Source organism: Rhamphochromis sp. 'chilingali' (assembly GCF_963969265.1).
Source record: "Rhamphochromis sp. 'chilingali' genome assembly, chromosome: 14".
In the NCBI taxonomy this organism is placed as follows: Eukaryota; Metazoa; Chordata; class Actinopteri; order Cichliformes; family Cichlidae; genus Rhamphochromis; species Rhamphochromis sp. 'chilingali'.
The window spans coordinates 22,746,289-22,767,764 of NC_137941.1; the positions used below are offsets into that span (position 1 = coordinate 22,746,289).

The window sequence follows — 21,476 nt, forward strand, 5'->3', positions numbered from 1 at the left end:
AGCTGTTTATTATGAATTATCAGTCTGTAAAAGTAAGCCACAAAGTCACGTATGCCTTTTTTTGGGGGGGGGGGGGGGGGGGATACACATGAACAATACCTGTTTACAGAGTAGACTGAGAATATTGTCGTTAAAAAGGTAGTTTGCCTGCCTGTCAACTGAGAAAAAAAAGGTCTCCTCATAGATAATAGATGTCATTTAAAGGCAGCCTTTTGGTTTTAAATTCTTCTTCAGCAGGAGACGCACACTCACTCAAGCAGTTAATAAATCAGATTGTGGGTTAGAGGTAAAAGCAGTGTGTAAGAATTCGCACAAAGCTATGAAACGCATTAATCACATGAGGCCAAAGTTTTTAAAAAAAATGCAGTTGTGACGTCCATTTGATTACATGTGTATGCTCATGTCTGACTGGCTCCATGCTATAAATCTCTTTATTATCCAAAATTAATGAAGAAAATGAAAGTAAATAACCCAGTGTCAAGTCAAAGGTCATGCAAATGAGTAAAACTCATCAAATATCTAAAGCGTGTGGGAAACCTGTGGGAAAAGAAAAGGCTGGAATGATATTAAAGGAAAAGAAGGCAGACAAGAATTTAAGAACATGTACTTGAAGAGTGAAATATTCTGACCCTGTAATATTCTCATATTTTTCAGACCTGTATTATAATCCTATATTCAGCTGCAAATATTTTTATTTATCACTCACTTGTTTTTCCCACCCACTGCAGAAATCTGCAGACTGCCTGTCTCTGTCTGGCATGTCATACAACGTAACGCTCATGAGACGCCGTCTGTTTGTCAAGTTGTGGATGCTGAATAGGAACGCGGCAGTGAAACCACAGGACAGAAAAATCAGAAACTGGGACAAAACCTAATATGAGCAAAAAATAAATTAATGCTAAAAGATTTTTCTTAAATGGGGAACATTTTTCGATTCTCAGCATTATATCATTTAGTTTGTATTTTCACGCGCCTTGTAAATATTTTCAGTTATGGACTTATATGTCCTACATTTTCTTAATTTGCTAATTTTTCAGATATATAAAAAGTAGTGAGTCCTGGTCCTGGATATTTGACCCAGTGTTTTTAAGTCTGGTCTGTTTGATTCTTAGTTTGCTTACATAGACTGTATATAAGAGATGGTCATAGCCCCTGTGATAGCCAATTTTGAAATCTCAACCCTCTGTACACACAGCAACAAATAGGGAATAAAAAATTTCTGAAAAATGATGCTCACTTCTGCCAGACCTCAGGGATACTGAGATGAGTTTTTGAGGATTGCCCAAAGTTTTCAGTCAGTAAGCACTGTTGTTTTGGTAAGCGCTGCTATTCAGTAACACCACTATTAGCCTACAATAAACCTGATTTAGCAATGTATTTTACTTTAAAAGGGACCATATTTAAAACAAACAAAAAACAAATACATTATGTACACCTGAAACTATCAACTGAGGCCATGAACTCAGTTTATCAAGATTTTTTTTTTTTTAATAAGGTCATAAATCATGTCAGCACTCAGCAATCAGAGGTGCCACCCTCTGTTGGCCATTTGAAAGAAGTGCCAATTTAAGACACTTCCTCTTTGGCTTAACTGTTCAGGCCCAATAGGTGCAGTTTTACATTTTTGCTGTACTAACCTCTCTGCTTGAGGTGTTGATTCCACACAGATTGATTCCACACAGACTGTTGACTCCCCACAAAAATACCTCATGCATTGTAAACATATCTCTTTTTGCACAGTGATAATTGGATAGTCGTTGGTGAGAGTTACAATGTTACAGTCTGCTGACTGACGCAAAGGTTTGTGGGCCAGGTGCTGTATGTGTGTGTTTTTTACCCTTAGACATCATGTATGAGGCTTTGCTGCGACACTGCTGTGTGAAGACGGCGAATGCCAGCTGTGAGTGGGGGAGCATGTGGGCCTCCTGTACATTCACAGCAAACTCCCAAAGCTAAACATTAGAGGCACAGGTACAGGTATAGCTGGACTGTTACCAAATGGTTTGTATTGCTTGTACCATTAGCCTGGTCAGGCTACCAGACTTAGTGGAGACTCTGTTGTTTGAGGTGATGATGAATGGCTATGGTGATCAGGCCTGTGATACATTACACATTTAGTTCCACAGTGAAAAAACATGCTTTCCTGTGTGTACATGTGTACACTGTACACATGATAGATGCCCGATGCTACCAGCTCAAGTAACAAAGCAAGGTTAGAGAGTTTTGACCTTGTTAGAATGGCTCTCTCTTTATCATCAGTGATGAGATTGAGCTCTCTGTGCAAGGGATGTGGCAGTACAAGCCCTGGCAGCCTAAAATTTGTGAGAGACAAGCTTGTTTTCTTAAAAAACTCAATAACAAACCTCTAACCTTGTTGGTGGCGAGAGAGGTGGTTTTAAATGGCACAAGGGGCTCCTAAAGTCAATGATTCATTGCTAGAACACATGGTAGGGGGCAAGAAAGAAGAAGTATGTTCTGAGCATGGCAGGTGTGGGGTGAAAGGCTTCAACAGTTCGATCATCACAAGCAAGGATGAGGGGGGAAGGGATTTAACTGTGGCAACTGTGGATGTATGGTAAATGTGGAAACCAGCAGGCTGCGCAGGGATACCTTGTATTTAACTGGCTGAATCTATTATATGTTAACTGTTAAAATGCTAAAGATTTATAGATGGAAAAACCATATTACGCTAATTGCCTGTTGGGAAATTAAACCTAAAGAAAATATTATGCAGTGGTTCATTATAATGCAGTAGGCTCTTTAGTTGACATTTACAACATTGCCTGGGAGAAAACCTGGCAACAAATTCTGAAGGTGAAAAAATGAATGTTGCTGAAATAGTGATTAGCAGTTAACAGGCTAACTAAGTTGATAACTTCTCCACTATTGTTTCCAGGTATGGTCGCTTCACTTTGATAGTGTTTCTGTGTTTCTGATCAGAATAATGTGATGGAGCAGAAATGACAAGCTAACAGTAAACAGCTAATAAAAAACATGTATCTGCAGCTTTCTCATATAATGATTAAAATTATATACCTATGATGTTTGTGATTAAAACACAGTAACGTGTCTTAGTGCATTTCGTTTACGTAGTCCTAAATACTCAACTTTCACTTCATGATTTTTTTTTTCATGCTTTTTTAGTTTTTCCAGCATTTTGTATTCGCTAGTTACAGTCCATTTGACCTCTCAGGGCCACCATATAATAACTTTAATATATACTTTATATAATAACCAACCCCCAATGCAATAAGGAGTCATAAGCACCAGGTGCTAACGTGATAGCTGCTTTCTGACTTTAGGGCATTGGATGCTCTTTAAGGCCATCAACAAAAACCTTGTGTTTCTTCCAAACACATGTAGACATCAAGGTTTTTATCTTAACCCTCCTGCCATCCTTTAAAAAACTCACACCCATCACCCTAGGGACCATTCTCAGCCACTCCATAAAAAGACCATATATCCATATTTTATTCCACTTTAAATTAGCCAACCTTGTAAAACTACTTCTCCCTGAAATATTCATGTAAAGTTTTAATTATATTTTCGTTGTTTTAACCCTTCAAATCCCAGTGTTATTACATGAGCGCCCTGTGTTATAAGCCCCAAAAACCAAAAAACGAAACTAAATATTTCCACAAAAAACCAGTTGAAGTAATATGTGATTGTCATTATAAGTAGGCCTTTAGATGGACCAAAGATTGGCACCAACATACATTTTGACCTGCCATTATTTTTTTTGCATTTTTTTTGCAATTTAAAAATTAAAACTTCAAGGCCCTGAGTCTTCATTGACATCCAAGAAAAGAAGAAAAAATAAAATCATATGATGATAATTTGGGGTTGAAAAATAGCGTTTATAATGGAAGTCAATGGGCAGAAAATGGTCCCCAGGGTGATGGGTGTGGGGATTTCTGCTGCTCAGCCATTTTAGGCTGATTTAAGGAATTCACACTGGAATATTAACATTGACAGGTAAAAACTATCCTGTGGCAAGTTTGGTTATATTCCACTGAACACAGTGGAAATGGCAGCCATTTAACACATAGCAGTGGCACAAAAAGGTCCCAAGAAGGCAGGAGGGTTAAAATAAGAATGAATAAAGCAATATTGTGTCACCAGCATCCAAAAAGTTTCTAAAGCAAGTAGATTTTGAGAAATAAACTCACAAAGCTGACATGTTTTGGGTTTTTTTAATTGTTAAAAAAAATCAGATGTAAGAGCCCAGTAACAGATAAAACCACAACTTACACCTTGCTTGTTACATGCTCAAGAGAATGATGTTAAAGCACTGACATTTAAGCGATGTAAGCAGCACAGCACACAGTACTGCTGAAGCTAATGGTGATGTCATTGGTGTTGGTCTTTATCACTAACCAAAGTAGCTGTGATGCAACAGGTGTGTAAATAAATGTATAGCAATCAGTCAAGACCTAACTGCCTCGTGTACTATAGTGATGGTTATTCCTGACATAGTTTAGGTTCTCAAGCAATGTGTCCTAAAATATCTCCAGGGAATGTTCATTGTGGGGTAAGGATGGTCAAGGTTCAAAGCTCTGGCCACTGAGGGCAAAGGGTCAAAATAGTAAAAGTCTAAAATGAAAGAGGCTCACACGCTTGCTGAAAAGCTTTGTATCACCTTGATTTACTTGCTGACCTCTTAAAGAATCCCTCGGTAGGCCGGTGACATCACAAAGAGGTAAATATTAACTTACTGTGAGATCAGAATCAGCAAAGGGCTATGTGTTTTAAGACTTTAGGTCTATATTTAGGTATCTAAGTGTAATCGCGGAGGAACTTTTTTTCATAAAAAGCATAGAACTGGTTCCACGCCAACAAGATTGATAAACATCGCCTGCTGATCACATGTTGGTGATGCCTAGTGATCACAAGTATTTTGGGGTGCTTCTAGCAGGTCTAAATTCCACAAGTCTTTGTCCCTATGAATGAGGTGACATGGACACTTTCAGATGTTTACTCCTGTTTGCACTGCAAATTCCAAGATTGCCTCATGGTGAAGAAGGAAGGAGTAAGGAATGTGGCTGCTTTACAAACTCAGATGCCATAAACTCATCTAAAATTGTGACCAAGCTATCGGATGGCAACTGTTAAACTGTTAAAAGCAGATTCTTAACAGTCAGCTCCTATGGTGATGGGCTTTATAACTGTAAAAAGTACACTTGCGGCCCTTCAAATATTTAAAAATGCATCGACAGTTGCCATGTTGAATTCAGTTGGTGGGATGTATATGTACTGTGCATGAACTAAACACAAGTATTCATGATTTGAAGAGTAGAGGTCACACATAATAGTCAAGAAGTGAGAATGAATGGCAGAATGGGCACACATTGGTTACATCTAATAATTAAGGACAGCACATTTCCACACAATACTACTGTGTCTTCTGTCTAGCTACCATTCTATGTGCAATCTACTCGCTTTTACTGTTAACAAACTATATCCTATATTTGGGCCAAATGAGTGTTTTAATTAATTGTCTAGGTGCTTGTCCCTCTGGAACTCTGTTAGGCAGAAACACAAATACTCAGTGCAACTCTCATCAGGGGCTTTTTTCAAAGTCGTGCATAATATGCATCATAAACTTTCTCAGAGCACAAAGGGAGCTTGCCAGCAGGTGGAAAAACAAAGCCACTCTATCTTATATACTGCATGCAAGTCAGTGTTTGTCTGAGCAATGAGTCTCCTGATAACTCACTCTGCAGCCACTGTATGATAGAGGTGGGACGTTCAATCCAAATATCGGCGTATCGATACCAGCGCTGGTATTGGTGTCACATTGATACTAGTGTGATAGAATCGATACTTTGTTTCTATCCTCTATGTTCATGTAGCCCACTTAATTGTGTTAATTTAAAAAAATAAAAATAAAAAATACACCTCAAACATGAACTATGAAAAAATGTCTGAACCTTTTTTTCATAGTTCATGTTTTTTCATGTATTTTGAAACCCAGTTTCAAAATACATGAAAAAACATGAACTATGCTGAAAGGTGTGTTTTGTTCTGTTAACTGATTATTGTGGAAAGCAAACACCACAGTGATTTAGTGGTCATTAAAATGTATTCTATCCAATGAATGAATGAATTCATAATTCATGATTAATTATTGATGATTCAAGGCAAATAAATTTAATAAATCATGACACAATGCTCTGCCCTACATAAGCTGCTTTTATAGGTTAAAAGTATCTGTATCGCTATTGGAGTCGGCAATCTGCATTTACTTGGTATCAGATCCATTTGCAGTATTGCACAGCTCGACTGTCAGCTTTCATTTATTAATGTGATCATGAGGAGCTTCCTCAGTGTCCTTCCCAGCTCCATAATATAGTGAAAAGTAATTTCCCCTCTCATTTTATTGGTCTTTACATTTTTCGCTACTTCAGTGAGTTACTGATTTTCCAGTCATTAGCTTGTGAAACAAGTGGTGGTGGTCAGAGGGCCCGTTGACGCCAGTTGGCGCCTGTGTCCGGCAGCCTTGCCTCTGTCAGTGCGCCCCAGGGCAGCTGTGGCTACAACGTAGCTTGCCATCACCAGTGTGTGAATGTGTCTGTGAATGGGTGGATGACTGAATGTAGTGTAAAGCGCTTTGGAGTCCTTAGGGACTAAGTAAAGTGCTGTACAAATACAGGCCATTTACAAAAGTGCCTCTAAAGGAGGAATCGAAGCAAAATTCAAGTTTTTTGTTAACTTATTATATATTATGTGCAAAACATCCAGATTTACTTTAGTCTCATCTCTTATCTTTTATGGCTTTCACATGGCAAGTTGAGTGTGAGTTTCAAAAAATGAAACATATATGTGAGCAGTTTATGAATGTACTGGGACTTATTTAAAGTTTCCTGTGTAGGTTATTTAGTAAATTAATAATACACAACACTGGTAGCAGTTTTACTGCTGTTTACACGCACTGCTGCCATCTTGAATAGCAAAGTTGGGGTTCATGTGACTAGTCTGCCTTTCTGAGCGTGGAGTCCACCTACAAGGGGTGTTCCAGCTGAACATTATGGCTGGGAGCCCAGCTCTTCCAACTACCTACTTCTTTTGAAAAAGACTATAGTATCTATCTGTTAAAGCAGCAATAATGTTTTCTTTGACTATTTGATCAGTACACCCGGGCCTACTTTCACTTGCTGCAGGATACAAAAAGGACTTCATTAATGGAACAGGAAGAGAGTTAAAGCACGAGGGCAAACACACACAACTCATTACACCCTGGGTATCGTGTACGGTTCACACTGCAACTCAAAGTGTGTGTCTGTGTGTGCGTGGTGTATTTATTGCATTTATAAGAGTTATCTGTTTGTGTGGGAGGGAAGCGAACAATTACAAGCAAAGGTCCTTAGAGATCAAAACTGCCATGAGGTATTTAGACTTAAGACCAGGCCTACACAACATCTACAAATATCACAGCAGTGTTTTTTTTTTTTAAATGGTTTGAGCTGATAATCTCTTTAATGAAGGATAACCTCTTTAGAGCATTTGTCTTTTTACTGTGTTACATGTTTGCCATAAATATTTGATACCAATGAGAACATCATCCACAATAACAGTCCTCGTCAACCAAATCAGGCCTGAACCAGTAAGCTGACTCAGCTAACACTTGGCTGTTGGAGATTCAACAGGACATCCACCCTTTTACACCACTGTGTCATTTTGGAACCGCACACACGCGCTGTGTGTGCGGTTACCCTCAGGAAAGACACACTGCTGGTCTCTGTTCCGCATCTAAAATCTCACGAGCAAAGAGCATGGCAGTTTACGCAAAGGAAATAAATGCCAACGCACAGTCAGAGCTGAAGAACAGAGTCACACTTTGTGTACATGCTGTATATATTTAGGTGGCGAGACACGTCAGAGTTACTAGGTTGTTATAAGAAACTTGTCGAACACACGTGTCAAAACTGTCCTGGAAAGCATCTGTCGTCACAGACGGACAAAGAAACTCTGAGAAAAAGAGTATTTTTAGTCTGAGGCTGTGACTGAATGCTCCCTCCAGGTACACATCGGCAAGCTTTCCACCGCACTCGATGCTGACTTGTTCGCACTTTTGCATGCACAGGCGTTCACAGCAGGATGTTATTTTCCCCCTCTGTTTTGGACAAACGTTGAATAAACACTGATGATGAAATGCAATCGTCATGAGTGAAACCAAAGCTCCTGGCAACATAGGATGTGTTTCAGTGAACTGCACACGGGGTTGGAAGGTATTATCACTGAAATACAGTCAAGTAGTGGAAGCAGATCTACCTAATCGGAAAAGTTTTCTATATACAAAAAACACTATTTTAAATACTAATGTAGGTGCAGATCATAGATTAAAAGTACATTAAAAGTAAAGAGGACAATACCAGTTACAATTTCCTTAGAAGTTCATTAATTTGCAGGTACAGTAATGTTTAACTTATTTATAGGCTCAACTGTTTTAAAGGTGTTTTTCTCCCAGGTGTGTACCAGAACAGGTGGTTGCAAGCAGCCAGCTGCACCGTCTCTGAGCTCACATAGATTAATTAATTACTCTGCCTGTTACTGCATCAAGTACATCACATCATTAATGAGGGAAACATTCCTGTTTCATCATTCTCATCCACTGCTGACACTCAGCAGGGGGATGTGAGGATGTTTTGCCACTATAAATTCTGGCATAACCTTTTGCAAAGTGATATTTACTCTCCGTCAAATCGCAGTCGCTCCATTGCTTCCTCCATCCCACCCTTCCCCTTTCTCTCTCCCTTTGCCTCTTTCTCTCTCACCCCAGTGACTCCACCCTGCAGCAGATAAAAAGCTGAGTCCTCAAGGTGTGCATGTGTTATGAGCTCACTTGCTAGAGTTCTCTTTACGTGGCTGTCTGCTATTCTGTCTGAGAGTCTGATTTTTTTCCAGTAAAGTTATTTACAAAGGTAAGGAATTATTGAAATTTTGTATCTTATCTTTTAAATACTTTTTTTCTTTTTGTTTGTTTTTTTGTTTATAGCGTGTTTTTTTTAATAACACTAGAAATTACATTCATTTTAAGGTATCCACTTCTGTCTGTGATTTTTTTAAAGCATGCTTTTATTAAGGAATAAAATTATACTACAGATATATTTTTTTAAAGTTCCAGAAATATTCATCTTCCATTATGTTGTTGTCTAACTCATGTGTTGTGTTTTATGACACATTGCTAAGATGTAATTAATATTTTTGACACACCATCATGCTGCTGAGAAGCGGGCGGAGCATACCTTAAGTTAGATGGATGGGCGTTCCTCTAAATCCTTCATGCACAGCATCACTCTGAGCTTCTCAGTAAACCCAGCGCTGGACGCAAATATCCATTCAAATGCTTTGTGTGCATGCCTGTGTGCAGAAAGGCTGAAGCCAAACTTGCAGATGCATGTGATGGCGGTAAGAGCAGCAGTTTGGTGAGAAGAGACTGTAGAGCAAACACTGCCTTTGGTCCACAGCAGCTCTGTCTCTGCGGTCCGATTTGCTTTGTGATGCTTTCTTTCTCTGACATCTCTCCATAGTTTCGTTTGGCTCATTGTCAGTAAAAGGATTGAGATTTGGCTATTTCTTATTAGGATCAAACCACCTGATCAGACATGTAGGAGGAGAGTGCAAACTGAGGAAAGGTTGAGTCTCAGCAATGATAAATTTATATTCTCACTTAAAGTCTGTGATTATGACTATGTACAATAGCTGGTAGGTTACTTCCCTTGAACAGTACACTAAGGAGACAACATTTTTTTTTAAAGCTGTATGACTTTTAATTAAAACAACACACCAATACAAAAATGCAACTGTTTACTTACATATGGTCCTCAGGGGCACAATTACAGGCTTTCTACTGTTGTTTTACAGTGTCACTATTTTCTTATAGTAAAAAAAATACAGTTCTATAGTATCCATAAACAGCTTATTACTGTGTACCTGTGAGTAATAAGCTCACATTTATATTGCTAAAGTATGGAACAGCATAACTTTTATCAGAATACTCATTGCTTGCATGACCCAGTTAGCAAAGGCTGTTGTATTAAACAATTTCAGCAACTAATCTAAAGATGGCGTCTCAGTGATAGTGGCTCATTGGTAACTAAACTTTAACACTATTCTTGGTCACACATTCAGTGGAAACCACATCATATACAGTTTCAACATAAAATAACAACAACAACAGCAGTAAACACTTTTAAATTAATAATCTGACACTAACCATTTACATTGGTTTGTGCATACGTTTTGTTTTTGCACATGATGTTCAGGGGAACATAGTTTATTAACCCTATCGCTATAAAAGTAGCACAATCACTAATGCCGGGTGATTTTTACCCGATATAATATGACCAATAAAAAGTTGTTATCAAAATATATCAAAATATGACAACACATGACAAATTAGAGTGGTCTTCTTTTACTTTCAACTGTGCCATGTCTAACAAAATGAAAAAAATTCCTAAAACAAAAACATTGTAGTATAGAATCGGTGTGTGGCCTGTGACTTTACTGTGCAACAGATTCAGTCGGTCGTGTGCACAAAACAAAGGTTTTTTAAACAGTGAATGTGTGCAGGCACAGCATAGCTGTACCCCACAACACCAAACTTCAGGAATGCATTGGACAAAGAGACAAAAGAATGCTGTGAAAACCCAGAATGATGGTTGAGCAAAGCAGAGGGAAAGAAGTAAACAGTTTGGTCATTTAGCTGCACAGCTGTGGCAGTGTGTGTGTAGCTGTGTTGCTGTGGTTTGTGCATAGGGTTTGTTTGAATGAGGACTTTTGCAGCTTGACTCTAGGAGGTGTTAATTTTACAAGGTGTGCTTTGTGATAAAAGCTGCATTTAGGGAGCCGAGGAGCTGCAAATGTCTTTGCCTTTCGCCCAGAAACCACAACCAACACCAGGGCAGTTACCAAGATTGAGTGCAAGGGTACTGCTGGCATCAAGTATGAATCTGCAGCTGGTTTGCGGTGAAGAGAGGAAGGCAGTGTGGTTTGTCAAGCAATTTCAGTGGGGATTAAACTGTTTTTGTCAGCCTGTATCATAAAGGCTAAGTGAATATTGTGTGCACTAAACTTTCCCCGCTGTGGTTTCCTGAAACATGCCGTCTTGTCCTCTGACCTCCACCACAGTCTAGGAGGTGACTGAGTGGTCTCAGGTCGCTGAGCCTGTATGTTTCCAAAGGGAGGAAAAAGGTCAGTAGGAGCAAACAGACAGGGGAAGACATCGAGGAAAGAAACGCGACTGATGCTGAAGAACAGACATGTCTCTGTGCAGACACAGAGAGAAAGGGAGACAGTGAGAAAAGTCTGTCAGACAGTGTAGACAGACAGATGTCAGAGACAGATGTGTCTGAAGGCGTGAGGGTGGGAGACAGTGCTAATATTTCCATCTCAGTGTAAAGCAAAGGAAGACTGAACGTGTGTCTGTGTAAGAATGTGCCACACCGCTTAGTTGTGTATACTTGGCTGCCTCATCCATCAGCCGCAATCGCTGTGTGTACATAACAGAGTAGTCGATCAGCTCTGACTTGTTGTGGTCATCTGTGTAATTCTTTCCAATTGTTTTGTATTGAAACTGATGATGCAGACTTCTATATTAATTATATTTAAGAGCACTATTTGTCCTCACATCGCTTCCTAACTGCTTCTCTATTACTGACAAAAACTGATCATCTTACATTATTAATTATTATTATTACTTTTTTATTATTTGATTTTTCTAATCAATCAGTCAATACGTCTGAAGGTAAACTCCAGATGTAAGGTCATTTAGACCCACTGCAGTTTAGTGGCATCCTGCCTTTTTCTTTACATATTTGTCTACAGGGATTTGTGCAGCTGTTGTAACTTTAATGAGATTCCAGTGATTGCCACTTGTATGACCTGCACTAGCCCACACCTCAATGTGCGCCAGGTGTGGGTTGACTAAGCAAAACCTACATGTTACACTCATATGATGACCACGAGTCCTTTCTTTTTTTGTCCCACCCCTGATGAATTTACTGTGTTTCGCTTGTGTAAAATGTCAAGAAGATGGACATCTGGAAGTATTTAAGGAAGAGGATTCACACTCAACAGACAGATACTAATTCAAATACCTACATGACAGATGGGCGTACAAGGTAGACTACTTCTGCCTGCTTATTTTTAGAAGTGCCTGAGCAGCAGCTCATGCTGAGAGCCCAGTGGTGTGTGACGAGCCACATATGAGCTTGGCAGCAGATGCTGAACAAACAGGGTTGTTAAAGCAGACATTTGTAACTCCTTGTCTCCAAAGGCTGACGTCTCATTTTACGTAATGCTCAATGAAGATTAATTATCCAACTATAGGAGCCAGGTTGATAGAATATAATCCTCATTCTGTAACACCTGAGAAATCCTGAGAGAAATTTCAACAAATGTGTTTGGATAAGCTTTTGTTATAGTTAATGACACAGCTTTAGAGAAATAAATCTCTTTTAACGCTATCCTGAGCTAACTGTTTGTGGTGTTTTACTAAATAACTCAATGACAAACTGTGTGAAAGATTTTGATTATTGCTGATTCGCTGCTATCTTCAGTGCACCCTACTCTCACTCTCACTGTGACACCACAGATAGAGTCCATCCTCCCATGATCCTGGAGTGGAAGAGGATGGATGGATGGATGGATGGATGGATGGATGGATGGATGGATGGATGGATGGATGGATGGATGGGTGGATGGATGGATGGATGGATGGATGGATGGATGTTTTACTATTTTGAAAATAGGGTTATCAAATCAGAGATGGATCTGATCAAGAAAAGAAGAGATCAAACAGTAGAATATTGTGAATCACTTTAGCCACACCCTAAAACACACCCTGATTTATCATCTACTTTTTTATAAATGGAAACATAATTCACAAAATTAACATCATGCTGTATTAATTAAGACTTCAAACCAGTAATTGAGACCATTAAGTTATCTGGAAAGTAGTTACTTTGGACATATATTAAGTGAGCATTACAGTTATTCTCTCATAAGCTTATATGCAGTCTCACTTTTTATGGTCAAAGAAGTCACCCCCTGCTGGCCATGAGAAAGAATGCAAGATGAAAGCACTTGTGCGTGGCTTTCATTACCTAGATTCAGAGACTGTTTCCATCTCATAAAATATACAAGATGAAGTTTGTGTCTAGCTCCATAACCAGCTTACATTTTAAAATTTGGTTTGTGATGAAGTTGTGACATTCATGACTTTGAGTGCCCATGCAAAGGCAGCGGCTAAATATCAACATATTTTTGCTCAATGCAGAGGGGCTTTGGAGATAAATGCATGGTTGACTATAGTGTTGGTGTCTTTTACCGAGTGTTCCCACCAACACTAATTGTTTTAAGACTGCAACTCAAACCTTTCTGTGTCAAAGTACACTCTCCCAAAGCCGCTTGAATGACCATAAACTTCTGCATATGCAGTGTAGAAAATACAATTGCAAAGGAAAATACCAATTCCAATTTATAATATTAATATTATTATAGAAAGTCTAATTTTTCTTAACAGACTTTGAAACAAATATCTGTGAGAGGAGTGTGAACCAAATGACACACGGGTGGCATCTGCCTGGCATGGAAATGAAAAGCATAGTTGTTGTTCCTGCTGCAAATGATTGCCTGTCATCACTGAGGTAGTTGCATTGTTTTACACCAGTACTAGAATTAAACTGTAAATCCTACAGGTGTGAGAAACGGCACAACACGTTACTCACGCCATCATGTCTTCTCACATCTGTGCCACAGTTATACGTGACTCCATGTCTGCCATCTGTGTGGACACAGAAGAATGATATTAGCACTTAGTCTGTATAACAGAATCATTTAGAGGCACTTTGTTATAAACCCAGGCGTCTCTCTTTCTGTTTTCTCTAATAACAAGTTGACACTTGGAAATTGCTGCCTAATGTTTATGTCAAAGTCTGAAAGTGGCCTTGGTGTACGAATAAGTCTGTAGGGAGGCAACACCTATGTAGAATAATGTGCTGGAGAAAAGCACGGGAGGTAAAGACAGGCGGTATTTCCATCTCTCTGCAGGCACCATAACAACTCTTTAGTGTTGCTATGTGACACTGAACAGACCTTCGTTGTGTGGTGTCTCTGATCTGCAAGTTTTTTCAGAATATTTCCACCACTTTAAAAACATCTATACACACACACACACACACACACACACACACACACACACACACACACACACACACACACACACACACACACACACACACACACACACACACACATACCAACTCTGAGCTGGGACGTACCTGAAGGGCAGTAAAACTGCCACATTTGTTTTCTTTGCTTGTTTCATACATATATTGTGTTTGGTCAAAATCATTACGCAGTATTAAATATCCATCACTGATATCACCACTGCAAAAACGCATCTGAATATTTTAATCTAAGAAATATTTTAGGATCAGTTAATGTCTTTTTTCTAACCCACTCACCCAGCCCTTTTAGTCACACCTTTCAGTCATTACATTTATAATTGTGTGTAACGTCTTCAGGCTTCATGCCACCGATAAGAATAATGGAAACACTGAACAGCTTCCAATTCGCATGGGGGGGAAAAAAGAAAGAGTCCCAGTTCTTGTTGAGAGACGTCAGTGGCATCCCTGTGGACTCTTTGCCACGTCTGGCCTCTGTCACCGCAGAAACTTGGTGGACTCTGTTCAAAGACAAGCTCTCACTGGGGGAGACAGTGGCATTGCCATGTCAAAATCACCAGACAGCTGAGAAAAGGTCAGAATGCAGGAAAGATCCAAAGTGCCGGTGATGAAGAGGACATAAAGGATGTGGTTTAGGATGTGAAGCTAGAGATGAGTTGGCTGTAATAAAATTTGGACCAGGACTGTGTTTGAAGCTGTGCATGGAGTAGGGAAGAGGACTCAGTCTGAGATGAAAAAGATACTTTTAAGAAAGACTAAATCAGTAATAAGTAATAAGTATATACTCAGAGGAGCAGCACCAAGAAAAGTTGCTTTTACTTGCTTTGTTTTTAGTTATCTGTTTAAAGCAGTTTAAGGTTGAAAAAATGGATATACTGAAGCACATTAAAAGGTAGTAAAAGCTGCACAGTTGGGCTTCAACTTTATTTGCTGACAGATGTACTTATTGGATCTGAATGTAAAATGAACAGATCCTACCTCAGCACACTCAGTCTGAGAGGACAAAACCCGATATAATGGCAACACATGTAATAGACACACCGGTCTAGTGTTTGGATTCCTATTACATGCTTTGCTATTACACCAGGTTGGAGGCCACACCTTGTTTTATGTGGATCTTGTAGTCTACTTATGCCAAACACAGGTGGCAGAATCTTTCTCTCTGCCATTTTTGCACGATTATTGAGAATTTTCAGCCAGTGAGTGCCAACTCACTGCATACCAGTGAGTTAGCTTATAGGTGGCAGAAATACTTCACCCACTTTTAAAAACAAGATAAAAAATAAATGTTCGCTCAAGTGTTACTTCCTCTTAACAATCTTCTAGTTCATTCAGGCTGTATAAATCTCCATCATCATCACAATAATAATAATAGTAATAATAATAATGTTATAGTATTGCACATGTCACCTCTGCAAATATCCAAGGTACTGCTGTGTTACTGCTTAATTATGATCGTTTCCAGGACATGAACTCTGAGAAAAACTGAGATTTTTTGCTGCAGAAATCCAGACAACTTGTATCAATACTTTTTTTAAAAAAAATATGTGGTTTTTATGTAAAAATTGTAAATTTGAGTGTCAAATTGAAACTGGAAAAAGCACAAGTGAAGGGGTATCGAAGAAAAATATTTAGAAAATCATATTAAGCATTTTTTCAGCATTTTTATGAATCAAAGGACATATATCATCTTAAAATTTTCCATTTGATTGTTATATTTAATTTGTGCTTTTTTCTTCATAAAACGTGTTTGCTAATGTAAAAGATTTCTTCTAGGAGGGTAAAAATGAGAGATTTGAAGATCAATTGTAATATTAGGACATTGAAGGCATTTATCATTTTTTGTTTAATGAAAAAAATGTTTCTAGAGGGTCATAATAATGATTGTGCTTTTCTAGAATATCCTAAGTAAAATTGTCAAACCTAATCACTTTTTTAATGTTAGGCTTGGCTGCTAACTGCTGAGCTGCAAAAGGAATAAAATAACCTAGCTTTTTGCCAAGCTCATTTCCTTAATCTATTGTCTTTCTACTTATCGAGATCATCCTGAAAACAAATTAAAAACTCAAACTTTTTGTACACCAGTAACAATGTTATATCTAAGGTACTGAGACTCACATCAGGGGCAAGTCTATTGTCCCTTCATATATCCAGCAGAGGGAGACAGAGTGTGGTTGTACACTGCCTCCACTTTGCAGATAGAGCTACCCACTTGAGCTTCATGATATTGCAAGAAATACTTATCTGCATACCATAAAAAAAATAAAAAAAACCTTGTAAAAACATCTGGAGCTTCATCAAATCTTGTCTTCTCTATCCACCATACAGGCCTTGGCCATGCCTCCCCTCCTTGCCCCCCTCTTCCTGCTACAGCTTGTAGTTCTTACCTTTGTGAGTGGAGGAGCATACTACGGTCACAAGCAGCATCCTCAGCCATACCAACCGATGCAGCATATCCAACATATTGGCATGGGCAAAGGTGGCTTTCCTCAGCAGCAGTACCTAGGCAAAGACATGCCCTATATGCAGTATCCCCATTACAGCAAGGAGCTCCCACCAATGCCCATGCACAAGGGAAAGGAAAATGCTCATAAGGGGGGAAGCTACAATGGTGGCAAAGACAAAGGTAAGAAAACAGTTTTAAAGACCTATGCCACCAACTTTAGCAATACATACATGTGGATTTTGAACCTCTACTATCGAGCTAAAGAATGACCAGTAAACAGATGTCTCTTAAGTTTATAATATAAGTACTCAGTTACACGGTACTATGAAAAGGTCTTGAGTCACCCCTCATTTCTTTACATTTTGCTATGAAAATGGAAATAGATGCAGCAGTTTATTGAAGCATGTACAATCATGAATCGAAATACACTATATAAGGCAAAAACAGAGTTTGTACATTTATAAAGAGGGTGGAAGTCAGTATTTGGCCTCCTTTATTTTTCAACACAGCCTCAACTCTCTCAAAACAGATTTCTTGTAATTTCTCTACGTAATCTGCAGGAATAGTTCTCCAGGATTCTTGAAGGACATTTAAAGCTCTTCTGTATATGTTGGCTTCCTTTTGATCTGTTCTCTGTCAAGATGATATCAGACCTTTTTACCTTTTTGTCCTTCACTTTTCCGGTTTCCTCAAAACTTTAAGGGACACACTGCACACCACACCAAGTTTTCAGGCCATTGGCAATCAACTTGTTGCTGCAAAAATGCTATTTTATATCTGCCAACCTGTCATCATTGGCGTTTTTATATTAAACTAAAGAAATTGAAACAAATATTCATTTGTATGTGTCATTTTAAAACTTTATAAACAATATGTCTCTGTGAATTTTTAGATTTATTATTTCTGTGTGAATAATGTACTAATTTCTCACAGGCCAGACAATTCCTAGTGGTGCTGAGGGAATTCCCCAAGGAGAGCCAGGCCCTGCTGGGCCACCTGGGCCACCTGGACCAGAGGGACCTTCAGGACCTCTTGGGCCTCCAGGGAATGGGTTGCCAGGACCTGCAGGACGGCCTGGACCTCCTGGTCCACCGGGAATTCCAGGAGTTGGGAAACCAGGTTTTCCTGGGCTTCCTGGAAAACCTGGAGGAACTGGTATTGTTGGCCCTCAAGGAGAAATGGGCCCTAGGGGTGAAGAAGGACCACCTGGACAGCCAGGGCCTCAAGGACCCCCAGGACCACCTGGACTTCCAGGCATAGGTAAACCAGGTGTTCAAGGTTTACCAGGTCAAATGGGGCCCAAAGGTGAGCCAGGTCACAAAGGTCTTCCAGGTTTACCAGGACTGCCGGGACCCAAAGGAGACAAAGGGATGGGGTTGCCAGGACCACCTGGACACAAAGGGCTTCCAGGGCTCCCTGGGCCTGCTGGTCCAAGAGGATTGCCTGGTTTTGGTAAACCTGGATTGAATGGCACACCAGGACCACAGGGACCACCAGGAGAAAAGGGACATCCAGGACATCAAGGGCCAGCTGGACCACCAGGTGAAAAAGGACAGCCTGGCCCAGCAGGTCTACCTGGTCAAGGGAAGCCAGGTCAAAATGGTCTACCAGGACAACCAGGCATGCCAGGTGTGAAAGGTCTTCCAGGACCACCAGGTTTGCCAGGAAAGCCAGGATTGCCAGGATTTGGTAAACCGGGACTCCCAGGACCAAAGGGTGATAAAGGTATGAGTGGGCCACCTGGATCACCTGGACCAAAGGGAGATAAGGGTTACAGCGGTCTACCTGGTACGCCTGGACCTTCTGGACCAAAAGGTCCTGAAGGTCATCCAGGCCCTACTGGACCCCCGGGGCCTATGGGTGCACCTGGTCCTAAAGGAGATTGTGGAGAAGAAGGATCTAAAGGTTTTGATGGAGCCCAGGGTGAGCCTGGTCCTCAAGGGTTACCTGGAAAGGATGGCCTGCCAGGAGACCAGGGAGAGCCAGGACCAAGAGGCCCACCAGGACCAATTGGTGCCAAAGGAGACATTGGACCTGAAGGTCTACCTGGTGTTCCTGGTTCTTCGGGACCTCCTGGTCCCAAAGGAGAAAGAGGTGAACCAGGTGAAGTGGGGCCCCAAGGCCCTAAAGGAATCCCAGGAATGGATGGTGCAGCAGGACCAATTGGGCCCCCTGGTCTTCAAGGACCAAAAGGAGATTATGGTCCTCCTGGTCCACCAGGCATTGCAGTTGAAGGAGGTCCAGGTCTACCTGGTCCCATAGGACCCCCAGGAAAAGAAGGCCCATCAGGACTCCCTGGGCAACGAGGTCTGCCTGGCCCTCCTGGACCACCAGGTCCACCTGGAATACCTAGTGTGTCACCTGAAATGGCAGGAGTGCTTTCTGAGATGGGCCCAAGACTAGACGGTGTTAAAGCTGGAAGTTATGGCAAGAAGGGCAAGTATGGAGGCAATGGGGCAGAAGTAATGGGTCCCAGTGGGCTGGAAATGCCAGCATTCACAGCTACAGCAATGACTCCATTTCCACCTGTCGGCACTCCAGTCATCTTTGACAAGCTTTTGTACAATGGTCGCCAAAACTACAACCCCCAGACAGGAATTTTCACTTGTGAAGTACCTGGTATTTATTACTTTGCCTACCACATTCATTGCAAAGGAACTAATGTTTGGGTTGCTTTAATGAGAAACAATGAGCCTGTAATGTATACATATGATGAATACAAAAAGGGTTTCCTAGACCAAGCATCAGGGAGTGCAGTATTACCTCTACAGCTAGGGGACACTGTGTATATTCAGCTGCCCTCAGATCAGGCTTCAGGACTTTATGCTGGACAGTACGTGCATTCCTCCTTCACTGGGTACTTGTTATATCCAATGTAAAACCACAAACTGCAGAGAGAGAGAGGCTTTGGTAAGAAGAACACAAGAGCATATTTTTGTATGACAGAAAACACAGATTACCTTACACTAAGCGTACTTTTAATGCAAAGTCAGCAAGCAAATAGTGTCGTCAACAGACAAGACAAAATAATATATTTTAAAGAAGATATTAAATCTGGCAAATTAAATCTGTACGAAGCCAAAGAGATGGTTTAATTGGGAGAGCAAAAATCTTTCTTTTACAGCACTGGATGGTATAAAAGAATGTAAAAAAAGAAGAAGAAAAAAACAGAATTTAGAAATGGCTACAAAGGTACTTTCATGCGCATATTTTAAGAGTGGAAGTTATTAGTATAAACATAGAAGGGAAGTATAAGTAAATGAGGGTAAAAAGAGATGGTATAATAATAGTAACACTGTTGCAGCTGTGTCAAATTTGGTCCCTGTATGTCTTTAAAATTGGCAGCTACCCCATGTGGCAACATATAATGTGAAAGTATAAAATAGTAAGATAGCATTCATTTCAACAGGAAATATATTTTTTTGCATGCATATATTTGTATAATCAATGACTTTTCTCTAGTGATAACAATAAGTATGAAAAAAAATCTCTTTCAAATGAGAGTTCAGATTGGAGCAATGAAGTTTGCATTACAGCAGTCTGCACATTGCCATGTTTTATTTTTGTTTGTTTATTTTTTAGATAAATATATTTCTATTTGTGTTGGTATCTACATTGGGTTGCAGAGGACTAAACCTGGGGGTAAAGATCATTTTAAGTCTAATGTTCTGTTAAGAACAAGACTTGAGTGAAGGAATTGTATGTATAAGGGACAACTGGTACTGGTTGGTGAGCTGAAACAGCAGTTAGTGTACTCTTCTTTAGAAAGACGCTACACAACACATAGATTGTCAAAATTAAGTCAATAACCTGAGTGTGTTGTTGGCTGATTATTGGTCTTGAGTGAGGTTTAAATTTTAAGAATGTATCATAAGTTTTATGTTTTATTTTTCTGAGGTAGGTTTGTGGTTATTGTGCTGTATTAGAATTGGAAATAGGACACAGTTTTGCTCTGATCTATTAAAACCACTCAGTATACTCTAATAAATATTGGTACATTATCATCCTAACATTTTACACTTAACAAAAATTCTTTATCACCAACTAAACAGTTGAATTATATGTCAGTGTTACATGAAAACAAACACAAAGTTGCATGTTTACAGATGGTTTATAGTGCAAAACAATATTCCACAGCTAATCCCATTGATAGGTAACAAGTCTCCGAACTGCAAGTCGCCGAGTCCTCCTTTAAAGTCAAAACCAGTGTTACCCGTTAATATTTTTATTTACTGCTTTTACATAAAAATGAACTGATTATATTCTTTGACTGTTTTGCAGGCCATATTATTATTTTTTCCACAGAAGCATATCACAGTGCATTATAGTTGTTATGAGTATAATTACAAATAAGATGGCATAATATGTGGAAAACAGTTTATAGATGTTTAAAAGAGCGATGACCAAATTAAGTTTCCTGTATCTGCAGTGTGTTTCCTTTACATGTTTTTCTGTATTCATTAATGGACTTAAAGCAAGTGTTGAATGCTGCGGCAATTGATTAACAACAGTTATGTCATTAATTTATTGTTATTGTTGTTGTTGTTGTAATTTTTACTGCTGATGACTTGCATGCAATAAACAGCAAAAAAACAAAAAAAACAAACACGGGAAATGATAATGACTTTGGTGCCAATATTGTCATTGTAATCAAATTATGTGTATCAATGTTTCAAGTTTGTTGTTATTGTCTGTGATGTTTTTCTAAATAAAAATGATTTGATTAAAAGAATTGCCACAGATATCATCTTGAGCTTCACTGAAACCCATTTGACTAAAGCTGTTATGGCACATTTAAAGAGCAAACAATAAGAAAGCACTGGAAGACTCCTTTATAAAAA

The 21,476-nt window shown here is 39.5% G+C and overlaps 1 protein-coding gene across 1 annotated transcript; it reads left to right on the forward strand.

Annotated features, from left to right (window-relative positions):
* Nucleotides 1–8,778: 8,778 nt before the first annotated feature.
* Nucleotides 8,779–21,367, forward strand: col8a1a (collagen, type VIII, alpha 1a). The gene is made up of 3 exons (XM_080902515.1): nt 8,779–8,921; nt 16,518–16,815; nt 17,569–21,367. The coding sequence occupies exons 2-3, from the start codon at nt 16,527–16,529 to the stop codon at nt 19,512–19,514; spliced, it is 2,235 nt and encodes a 744-aa protein (XP_080758641.1). The 5' UTR covers nt 8,779–8,921; nt 16,518–16,526; the 3' UTR covers nt 19,515–21,367.
* The last annotated feature ends 109 nt before the right edge of the window (nt 21,368–21,476 follow it).